The sequence below is a fragment of the Nansenia antarctica genome, assembly GCF_963989245.1.
Source record: "Nansenia antarctica genome assembly, chromosome: 4".
NCBI lineage: Eukaryota > Metazoa > Chordata > Actinopteri > Argentiniformes > Microstomatidae > Nansenia > Nansenia antarctica.
Genome location: NC_137689.1, coordinates 16,764,819 through 16,776,455, shown reverse-complemented (window position 1 = coordinate 16,776,455; position 11,637 = coordinate 16,764,819). Strand labels below are relative to the sequence as shown.

Here is an 11,637-nt window from a genome sequence, read left to right as displayed (position 1 = left end):
TTACAAACATTTGGATAGATAGCATGCATACAAAAATAGACAAGTGTTTCTGATGAATCCTTCACAATTTACAGCACTGGTTTATTACTGCCAATCCTTGTCTGTCTGTGTGCACCAGTTTAGAGAGGGATTGCTTCTTTCAGCCATCTACTGTATGCCACCCGGTCTTAGAGTAGTGGACTTTCAGAATCTCTGAGGCACTGCACACAGGTTTTAATTTTCTCCTCTCAAATTGTTGTGCCGACATTGCAGTTGTGGAAATGTATATGCAATACACACTGCTCAAAGAAATGAAGGGAACACTTCAAGAATATTATGCCTCCCCAGACCATCACTGACACGCCAAACCGGTCATGCTGGATGATGTTGCAGGCAGCTTAACGTCACCACCGTGTCTCCAGACTCTTTCATGCCTCTCACATGTGCTCAGTGTGAACCTGCTCTCATCTGTGAAGAGAACAGGGCGCCAATGGCGAACCTGCAAATCCTGGTGTTCACTGGCAAATCAAGTCAATCGAGCTGCACGGTTCTGGGTTGTGAGCACAAGTCTCACTAGAGGACGTAGGGCCCCCATGCCATCCTCATGGAGTCTGTTTCTGACAGTTTGGTCAGAAATATGCATACGAGTAGCCCGCTGGAGGTTATTTTGTAAGGGCTCTGGCAGTGCTCCTCCTGTTCCTTGTTGCACATAGGAGGAGATACCGGTCCTGCTGCTGGGTTGTTGCCCTTCTACGGCCCATCTCGTGGTATCTCCTCTACGCTCTTGAGACTGTGCTGGGAGACACAGCAAACCTTCTTGTGACGGCACGTATGGATGTGCCATCCTGGAGGAGCTGGACTACCTGTGCAACCTGGATGGGCTGCAGCCTGCAGGTACTGCCTCATGCTACCAGTAGTGACAAGGGCTCTAGCAAAATGCTAAACTAGAGAATAATCAGTCAGGAAGGATAAGGAGAAAGAAAAGGTCTATGGCCACCAGCTGCAATTTCCTTTTTATGGTCTTTATTTATGGTCTTTGTGGTCTTTATTGTCATTGATATAGTACAGGTACCAAACAACGAAATTTGGGAGGGGGGCTCCCCTGGTGCTAGGAAAGAAGAAGAAAAAACAAAAAAAAACAAGAAGGGAAAGGAGCTGGTTTACATAAATAAAGGCTATGTACACTATCCACTATGCTATACTGTACAAATAAAACACTGTGCTGTACTCTATGCTATGCTATACCTATTCTAACATTTCCTATTCTCTGCAACCTTATAGGGTTGTCTTTTGGGGGTTGTCTTGCTTTTGCCTCTGCTGTCCACCTGTTGTCGCTTTCATTTGCACCAAAGCAGGTGAAATTGATTAACAATTGGGGATCGGTGAAGTCATACGTCTTTACTTCCTATCAGATACCTCCACATTTCCGGCAGCGGGCAAATGTTTCCAATGCTTTCTTGCTAAGTCCACTATCTTTGTTTTCTTGCTAAGTCCACTATCTTTGTTTTCTTCTGACGTGTTATTTAACCCCGGAAGTATTTCTTATGGTCACACACATTCGTCGTCCATTCGTTCCCGAGGTTCGTAGTTTTACTAAACCGATTATTATTGTTTTCACGTAAAAGAAACCAACAGAAACTAAACAAAAACATATGTTTCTGCTTCCCTCTAAATGGGGCTCAACTGACTAGCAAACGTTGTTCCTTCCAATTAGCTGACGTTAGCTAGCCATTGTGGTCGCTGGTTTAAGATCCAGCTAGCTAGCTGATACATTGTAGCCACAACAACAAGGCGAAATGGGATCATCAAAGAAACACAAGGAGAAGACCCGGGACAAGGACACCGACACAGAGCGCCACCGGGAACACAAGAAACACCGTCACAAAGACCGGGAACGGGATAAGGAACGGGATGGCAGCAACCGGGATGCCAGGGAGAAGAGGAAACGGTCCAGGTCTAAGGAGAGAGGCGCCCGGGGCACCGAGAGGGAGGGTCGCAGCAAAGGCGAGAGGAGTGGGGAGCCGCGTGTGAAGAAAGAGAAGGTGGATGTCGGGAATGAGGAGAGCACAGGTACATTAAAGGCTTTGTTCGAAATGGCATACTACATACATACTCATACTTTCTACTAAATTCATTAGATCTATGCATCTCGGTATCCCAGAATACTTTCGCACTGGCTAGTGTTTCAGACGAGAGGTTGCTCATCCAAGGAGATGTGAGGTTTACTTTACACATATTGCATATTGTCTGTAACTTTGTTATTTCCTTCTGTAGACATTGGACCAAAATCCGCAGGTGGAGATGCCTCTCTTAGCATCGAAGAGACGAAGTGAGTAAACAGATATGACATTGAATGATGGAGCACTTCTTAATGATGCAAGAGTTGACACTTGACACATTGCTTTTTATCTGACAGCAAGCTGAGAGCCAAGCTGGGCTTGAAGCCCTTGGAATTGAATGAGGGCAAGAAAGGTGAGTCCGACTTGATTATTTGTTTACTTAAACTAGATAACAATACCTGTAATAGTGAGATCGTGCTTGGGAGTGTGTCTTGTTGTTCGTGGCTTTATTGTTTCACCCTTGTCTGCTCACCCAGAGCTCGGCACCAAGGAGGATCCTCTGGTGGCAGAAACCATCAACCCTGTCTACATTAAACAGCAGAAAGAGATGAGAGAGAAACTGGCCGCCATGAAGGAAAAACGTCTGCTTAATAAGAAACTTGGGTAATTATGTGAAAGCTTTGGCTGACTTTAAGGGCACATCCTCTTTGTTCCATTGCATATCCTCCAAAAATGTACAAATGCTCTTTTCAGGAAAGTGAAGACCATAGCAGAGGACGACTGGTTGGATGACACAGCTGCCTGGGTGGAGAAGAGCCGAAAGATGTCAAAAGAGAAAGAGCTGGCAGAGAAGAGAGTGAGTGGGAAGGGAACGGGAGGGAACCATAATGGGAGGAGGTTTTTTAGATGACGGAAGATATTTTTTGTTTTATCGTCCTTCTCCTTTTAATAAATTCTCTCTCCCGATCAGGCCAAACTTCTGCAGGAGATGGATGAGGAGTTTGGTGTAAGCAGTCTGGTGGAGGAGGAGTTTGGACAGGGCAAGAAGGTACAATCTGTTCGGCTCACCTCACTAGTTTACAACTCCACTGATTTTGAAGTGCTTGTGTGTCTGTGTGATTGCAGGCTACATAACGCTAGCTTTAAGTTGCAGTAAATCGTGATGTAGCTTCCTTTTTTTTGTCTAGATGCTATTATGAGTCTATAGTTGGTCTTCTCTTTTTGAATGCTGTTCTGTCTACCCCTAAGGACGCCTACACTTCACGAGACCTAAAGGGTCTCTCTGTGCAACACAAAATTGAGTCCTTTCAAGAGGGACAAACAATCATCCTCACGCTGCAAGACAAAGGTGAGAGATGGTTGACATAGGCACAGAAATACAATAATAATAATTTAAAATCATGCCTACTCCACATAAATATAAACGGGTCCAGTACATGCCGTCCCTGAAATTAGCCCATTGCATCTCTTTCAGGTGTTCTTGAAGAGGAGGAGGATATTCTTGTGAATGTTAACATGGTGGACAAAGAAAAGGCTGAGAAGAATGTGGAGTTGAAGAAGAAAAAGCCCGATTACAAACCCTACGAAGAGGAGGAGAGTATTGATGACATGGCTACTGTAAGAAAATGTTTCAATATTTAAAACGCTGTCCTCTTTAGGTGGAACACTGACACACTGTATGGCCTATCTTTCAATGCTTTATTCAACCTCACTGTCCCGACTTTGTGCCTTTGCTCTGCAGTTCAAGCCCCGCACTTTGCTGGCTAAGTATGATGAGGAGATTGATGGGGAGAAGAAGAAGAGTTTCCGTCTGACCACCGGGGGCTGTGCTACAGGGGACCGGGAACGTGAGCTTGAAGCCATCCGGGAGAGCCTGCGAGACCAGGCCCAGTCCCTGCATATGCCTGCCCTCATGATAGCCTCCGAGTATTACACACCCCAGGAGATGGTGAGAACAAGGTCTACGCGCAGGTGGTGTCTAGAGAGGAGGAGGAGGAGGAGGAGGAGGAGGAGTTGTGCGTGTGTGTGGTGGGGGGTGGGGTTAAATTGTCGTTCTGTGTTGGCATGACCAGATTATTGTTTTTCTGCTGTCGCTATAGGTGGGTTTTAAGAAGACCAAGCGACGCATCAAGAAGATCAGGAAGAAGGACAAGCCTGAGGAGATGGCCTTGGATGATACACGCAACAGCGACTTCGGCTCCAGGTTCGGCTCCTGTCAACTACGTGTGTGACAGTTTTAGCCATTTTAGTTGCACTCACACTTTCTTTGCATCTCTCCTTCAGGGTTCGGGGTCGGGGCCGCAAGGAATTGGATCAGGTGGTTCAAGAGGGGGCAGGAGAGGGGAGCAGTGCGCTAAAAGATGTTCCCCAACAATCTGATGACATCAGAATGGCGGACATGGACATCAGTGATGATGGTGAGGAAGTTATTCATGGGTTAGTGATGAGTTGGGTTGGATAAATATATTTTTAGGTCATGCTGTTTGTAGGTTTACCAAAGCAGTTTAGAGACACCAAGGGCCCTATTATGCACTTCATAAGTTTGAAGCAATAAGACGAGGCGGTAGATCTAAATTTAAGACGTGGAGGCGTGGTCAAGGCCACTTTGCTATTATGCGTGCGGTAGTGGGCGCCTAAAACCCGGCGCTAAGCAAAGAAATTAGTCATGGGTGTGTTTTGGGCGTCTTCTCAATCAACCCAATCAGCGTGCCAGGTGCCATTCCCTTTAAGAACCGGCTGCGTTGAGTCATTAGCGCTATGCTATTATGGAAGTCCTAAGAAGGAGGTCAGCGTGCTTCTCTGCAGAAGAAAGTAACAAGCTCGTGCATGATTATTTTCTGAATAAACACGGCAATACCTCCGCTTGTGAGTTGAGAAGTATTACAGAGGGGTCGCTGGAAGACTGCAGGAATGACAGATGTTGATGTCATTATATTACGCACGGCATGCTCGTACTGTATGTGCACAGTATGCGGAGGCAACATACTGTACAGCGCTGGCCTCTCCCTTCTGAAATAAAGCATTTATACTGTGACCGTAATTGACGTCTTGCCGTGGAGCCACGTGCGTGTTCATGTGTGCCCACATGCATGCGCAAACCGCGGAGGCGCGCTCGTGTTTCAAAACGTGCATGAAGTCTAAACTTAAGAACTTTTCAAACCACTTCTTAGCGCTAGGAGCAAAGTCAGATTGCATAATAGCAGGGGCGCCTAGTGCACTTCATTAACATATGAACACTCCCACAATGAGCAATATATGCACGGGAGTTTTACGTCTTATGTGTGGGCGCCTATCGACACCTGCATAATAGCAGTAGCGCGTATGAAGCGCATAATAAGGGTGGCGGTAGGTCTTAACCTGGCGGTGCGTCTTAATTAAGACTTAAGACGGCAAGTTAAGAAGTGCATAATAGGGCCCCAAGTGTACACAACAGCCAAACAGCTCACTTTTGGTTTTGGTCCATAACTGTCTGCCAAGTTTGTTGAAAACACACCGCAAGCGTCAACCCCAGCAGCGTGTGTGCGTTTCATTTCGGCGCCCATGTTAATCGGTTAGAGCAGCCATACAGCGCGAGTGAGCTGCATCTCCTCTAGAGATTCGGACACTCGCCTATTTTCTACGCGTGAAAATGATCTGTTGATAGTCATATTGACATCATACCCGCAACATACACTACAGTTTCAATGTCTACATCTGTAAATATGTCAGAAACATTCTTTTTAAATCAACACTTCCGCTATCAGTTTCAAATTAAAAGCCAAGTGTAGCAGAAACCCCACATAGGCTATAATTATATTATAAGAACATCAGGTGGTCCAGTATCCAGTATCTTTGGTTTATTGGGTGAACCAACATTTTTCACTGGTATCTCTTGCCACAAATCTCGGTATTCTCTTGCCACGGCAACAATATGACAGATACCATCTTGGTATTATGTTGCGATTAAAGTCGCGTGAATGTTGGCACGATTGTGAAATATTAAAAAACGAATAACATTCCTGTGGAAATGCTCAATATGCTCTGAATGATTTGTCTAATATAATACTACTCTTGTTCTTTCATGCTTTCATTCTCTCTCTCATGCACACACGTACCCCCGGTTTCAGATCAGATTCAGAGCAACCGATAAAGCGCTGGCTCTCCTTCTGTCTACAACTAGCACTAAAAAACTAAGACCATAAAACAATAAATGAATTAACCATCCATGTTACTATTATCTAGGAAATGTAAATAGACAAGTAGGGTAATAAAGTAACATAAATAGATAATACGTTGTCCTAGACAGTCTTTCTTATTTTCACATGCAGTTTTACAATTAAACAAATAACAGAGGTACTATTATACTATAGTAGGTGTTGCTGAGGTAATTAAGTACTCTTGCTCTGAAAGAGGGTAAACAGAAACGAAGTGACTGCTTTCTGCTTATAACCGTTTCACTTTTTGAACCGCTCATTAACGATGGATGACAGCAGAGACTGAACCCAGAACAATTTATAATGAAGTTAAATTAAACATTATATTATTGAGGGCCGTTATCATGGGCAAACTCAATGTACAAAGATAGGGCTGGCAGTAGCAGCTCCACCGTAGCCATAGCAGAAACGCTTCCAGTATGGAAGCCGCAACAGTGAGAGCCACAGCAGTTCCGCCATGCACACGCGCTGCTGAGGTTGATGCTTGCGGTGTGTTTTCGCCGTTAGTAGGTATTACCTACTTGTATTGTTCACCCCTCTCACCCGGTTTTTCTCTTTCAGAGGACTTCACCCTTCCTGAGGCGACCGTGATAGAGGAGGACGAGGCAGAGCAGGAGCTGCAGAAACAGCTGCAGAAACAGAGGAAGCTCAAGCAGAAACAGCTGCTCAAAGACTCTGAGGAGAAGGTGTGTAGACTCTGTGGAGAAGCAGTATTTCCATTGCTCTACCTCTTTTTACATTGTTCTAACTAGGGATGCACCGATGCCACTTTTTTTCTGACCGAGTACAAGTACTTACATTTGGGTACTTACCAATACTGAATACTTAATAATACCATTACAGTTCTAACAATGACTGTGAAAACATATATTAATATATGATCATAATTATAATATTTTAGCTGGTAACAGACAAGCTAGTCTGAAATTGTCTGAATGAATGTCTGTCTATTGCCTTCAAATCACTTAATAAAGTGAATTGATTATGTAAAAGTTAAATGTAATAGTAAAACGTTTTATTTGCATCATTCTCTCTATCTTCCTCACATGTTCAGCAATGCGCACACACACACACACTACACTCACCTCGGATCGAGTATAGTTGCAAATTTGCAATGCAGTTCACTTTGTGAATGCGAACTTCGTGGCCATTTCTATGCTAGTAACAGAGTAGCTTGCTAGTAACGTGTTTAGCACATTTTTCTTTTATTTCCTTTTTTCATACAAAATAGTGTATATTTATTTTCGATACTATAGTGGAAGAAGAGATCCTCATTTCCAGTGAAGTAGTCGCCATCTTGTTGTGACATTCACTTTGAATGGTCCAAAGAACTACTATATCTTACTACATTTGGCCAAATGAGACCAAGGGGAGTAGGAATCTGCAACAGAGTAGGAAAACGACACAAACCATAAAGTGGTATCGGTGCGGATGTATCGAAGTAGTTTTAGTACTCGAGCATGGTATTGGTTACAGTACTGGTATCGGTGCGTCCCTAGTTCTAATAGTGTGACCTGAAATCCTGTCCTGTGCAATGTTACATATCTTGTATACCTTTACAACTGAGAAAAGTTCAGATCTATTGGGAAGGATCCCTCTAAAGGTTGTCACATGTAATTGCTCTTGGGTGTTAAAATAGTTTTCGAAAAATGGTTTCCTTTTAACCGTTCTCTCTCCTTCTCGCACGGCAGGTGGTACAGCGGGTCAAAGTGCTGGGGGCAGGGAGTAGTGATGATGAAGATGACGACCCTGACCAGAAGAACAACATCGTGTTCAATGCCACCTCTGAGTTTTGCAGAACTCTGGGTGACATCCCCACTTATGGTCTTTCAGGGAACAGAGAGGACCAGGAGGCCATCATGGTGGGTACAAAATGCAGGCCAGAGGAGTTAAGGTCTACAGTTAATCTCAGCACAGATAGAAAATTGGCATGCTGGTACAGAAGATCCTCATTCAGAACATTTTCCTCAGATAGTTTTTTTTTCTTTTTCTGTTAACACACTTGCTTTGAAATTAATTAACATTATTTATAACAAATACATTGTGGTGTGCTCAGTTTCAGAAATTAAAATATCCCTAATGTGTTTTCACTCTGTTTTGAGTCTACGCTTGTGTCAACTCTGTATTTTTTTTTTTAAATAGGATTTCGACCAGGAAGAGGAAAGAGATGGTGCTGGAGGTTCAGACTCGGAGCTGGATGAGAACGTTGGGTGGAGCATGGTCAACCTGGATGAGGAGCAGAAGCAGCCTGATGTGAGTGTCATCCTGTTTTTCAGCTTTGTTCACCTTCCCATGCATTTGTCAGTAGTGCTTTTTAGAGTTGTTAGAGTGGTTAACATTCCATGGCCCATGTGGAGAACAAACAATGTTTTTTTTCTGAACTGCAGAGGTTAATTAAGCTGAATGTGAATTGCTTCTATCACAGTTCTCCACGGCTTCCACCACCATTCTGGATGAAGAGCCTATCGTCAACTCTGGGTTGGCTGCTGCCTTACATCTGTGCAAGAATAAGGGTACGATATCACAGTACACAGCTTACTCTTTAGGAGTATTTGTTTCTTTCTAAAGGATTTAAAGGGGAAGTTTACACAAAATCCATGTTCATGTGTATTTCTGGTCAATCCACAATGTAGTATGGTATTCTAAATGCACCTTTTCTTCCACCTTTGCTCATAACCTATTATTCCATCAGGTCTCTTGGATACTCAAATGCAGAAGATTGCCCGTGTCCGAGCGCCAAAAGGTGGCCTGGCTGACGACAACTACTGCATTGAGGACAAGATGTGAGTTCACTGTACTATGAACCAAAGAGCAAATTATTTGCATTTATTAGATTATTTGGCACAGTAATGACCATCCCTTACTTTTGTTTTATATGTGATGTGTATGTGATGTGTATGTAATAAGAGCCCCTTCATCTAGCAGTTGGCCATTCCCTTATTTACCCTTTCTCCATTCTCTCCCAATTCTAGGACCATAGACGACAAGTACAGTCGGAGGGAAGAGTATAGAGGCTTCACTCAGGACTTTAAGGAGAAAGAAAGCTATAAACCTAACGTCAAGATTGAGTATGTGGATGAATCTGGGCGGAAGCTCACTCCTAAAGAGGTATGTTTGTCTTCAGCCTTCAGTACAAAATAGGGATCAGTTTAAAGAGGTATGTTTGTCTTCAGAGGATATAGTAAGAGATGGAATATTTGAACAAAGGTAAACATTGCATCTCATGCTTTGTTATTTTTTGGGGGTAATTTCTTCTGTGTAATATTGTCGTGTTGACTGGGAAAATTCAGGTGAATCATGCTGATTCGAATATTGCTCAAAATCTCATTCCTTTTCTAGGCTTTCCGGCAGCTGTCGCATCGATTCCATGGGAAGGGGTCTGGTAAGATGAAGACTGAGAGGAGAATGAAAAAGCTGGAAGAGGAAGCGGTATGTACAGTGTCAATTATTTATTAAAACATTTTCCTCAAGTAAATTCACTCAGAAATTCTGTTCTGATTTCAACGTCATAGAGCGCTCTGAAATCAGTTAATTTACGCTCAGTTAAAAGTTTTTACAAACTAACTGTAAACATGGCACCATGACACCAAGGATAACATTACCATCATTTCGCTGGCAGTCAACAATTTTGCTGCAGTTGTTGACGTTAATATTGACAGCGAAGATGTTGTCATTTTCATCTTTAAAAATTCATTCAAATGAACGTTAATTCATCCCATGTATAAACATGATTATGTTTCGTTACACGTGTGTTGAATAATACTGGCTAGAGTACCAATCAAGCGCATTTTGCAACAAATGTCTTCAAATTCAACGTTATGTATTGTTCTGACTAATAAGGTTAGTTTGAGATCTTTCTCAAGATCTAATTAATTTTACTCCTTGGGAATTTGACATTTTTTTTGAGTGTTTATCTGAATCTCCCTGTTCATAATAATCAGCTGCTGAAGAAGATGAGCAGTAGTGATACTCCTCTGGGAACTGTGGCTTTGCTCCAAGAGAAACAGAAGTCGCAGAAAACACCCTACATTGTTCTGAGTGGTAGTGGGAAGAGCATGAATGCGTGAGTAATTTACAAGCCACTTGATTTCCCTCCTTTGTCTTTCATACTCTTTACATTGCATTACTGTAGTGATGGATTAGTCTTTTTGGCATGATAGTGACTTGGGTCATCTTACTTGACTATGGCATAGTGAGTGGAGTAGATTGACAATTCCAGAAACTCAACATGTTTCCACCTTTTAATATGACCTCTAATCTGTGTGATAATTATTTCCCCAGAAACAACATCACCAAATAAATCTGTTGGAGAGGGGTGCTTTACTTTTGAGGATCTTCGCTGTGCTGCGCTCCGCTGCGTACACACACATACATACACACACACACATTTTAAAGACATGTCCTAGTAATTATTGTTGTGTGTAATAAAAGTGGATTTGTTGCTTTTGACCCTAGATGTATGAATCGTACACAATGCTGATCATTGTTATTTACATGAAGTAAAGGATTGACATAACTTTCTGGGTTTTTTATGTTTATTTTCCTCACAACTCAGTCATATGTAGGTGGGATGTCATGATCACATAATGTTAAAGGGTCACATAGGTGCAAATCAGAGCAAGTTGGATATTATGGAGTTGACTGGTCAAACAAAGACTACATTTAGAATCTTCTTATAGGCAGGGACTAATGATAAACAAATAATACTGTTGTTATTGTGGGGTAAAGATAAATGTTCATAGACAAGAAAGTAAAACTAATAATGTGGAAATAAGTTTACAAGATAATTATCAGACATTGTATCATGGTTTCTACATGGAGAAAACGGTAGAAAGACAGCAATAACAAAGATTTTTGCGGAAGCGGAAGGGGAAAAGACCTGACGGCGCGTTTACGAAGTGGTGTGATGGATTTTTGTGAAAGACGCGTTATGAATTTTTTTTGCATTAAACTTTGTAAATTGTTACAAACATGACAGTTGTATCATATATTCAAATTGCATACTAAGTAAGCAATGTTCAACGTTAAGCACACCATTTAATAAAATAAACGTCAGAGTATATACATAAATATGTCGTTACTGTACAGTGAACGAAAATAGGGGAACTCCGCCCACCTACCTCCGGTGAAAATGAAGATTTCTTAAAAAAATAAAAGCGCCTACCATAAACTTGTTTATACATTTATATTTAAGACACTTTGAGCTGCATGGCCACCGTATAAAGCTATCCACATTTTGTATGAGACTGCTCATGGTTGATACTCGATCCATACTTCCATATTCTAGAAGTGTTACTGAGTAGTTAATATAACATTTTGGAATAATATTTGTGCACAGTCCTTTGTCATAAAGTCATATGTGGCGATGATGTACTTTCTGTTACATTATATTTCCTTAGAAAGTG

At 42.3% G+C, this 11,637-nt stretch overlaps 1 protein-coding gene across 1 annotated transcript; it reads left to right on the top strand.

The window, feature by feature from the left end:
• The first annotated feature begins 1,556 nt into the window (after positions 1–1,556).
• Positions 1,557–10,739, top strand: sart1 (spliceosome associated factor 1, recruiter of U4/U6.U5 tri-snRNP). Its single transcript, XM_080529787.1, has 20 exons — positions 1,557–2,049; positions 2,254–2,308; positions 2,396–2,451; positions 2,576–2,702; positions 2,793–2,895; positions 3,010–3,087; positions 3,288–3,387; positions 3,514–3,656; positions 3,781–3,987; positions 4,139–4,242; positions 4,323–4,456; positions 6,794–6,918; positions 7,924–8,094; positions 8,375–8,485; positions 8,658–8,745; positions 8,925–9,015; positions 9,205–9,340; positions 9,572–9,661; positions 10,174–10,295; positions 10,514–10,739. Exons 1-20 carry the CDS (start codon positions 1,776–1,778, stop codon positions 10,530–10,532), a joined length of 2,334 nt encoding a protein of 777 aa, XP_080385913.1. The 5' UTR covers positions 1,557–1,775; the 3' UTR covers positions 10,533–10,739.
• The last annotated feature ends 898 nt before the right edge of the window (positions 10,740–11,637 follow it).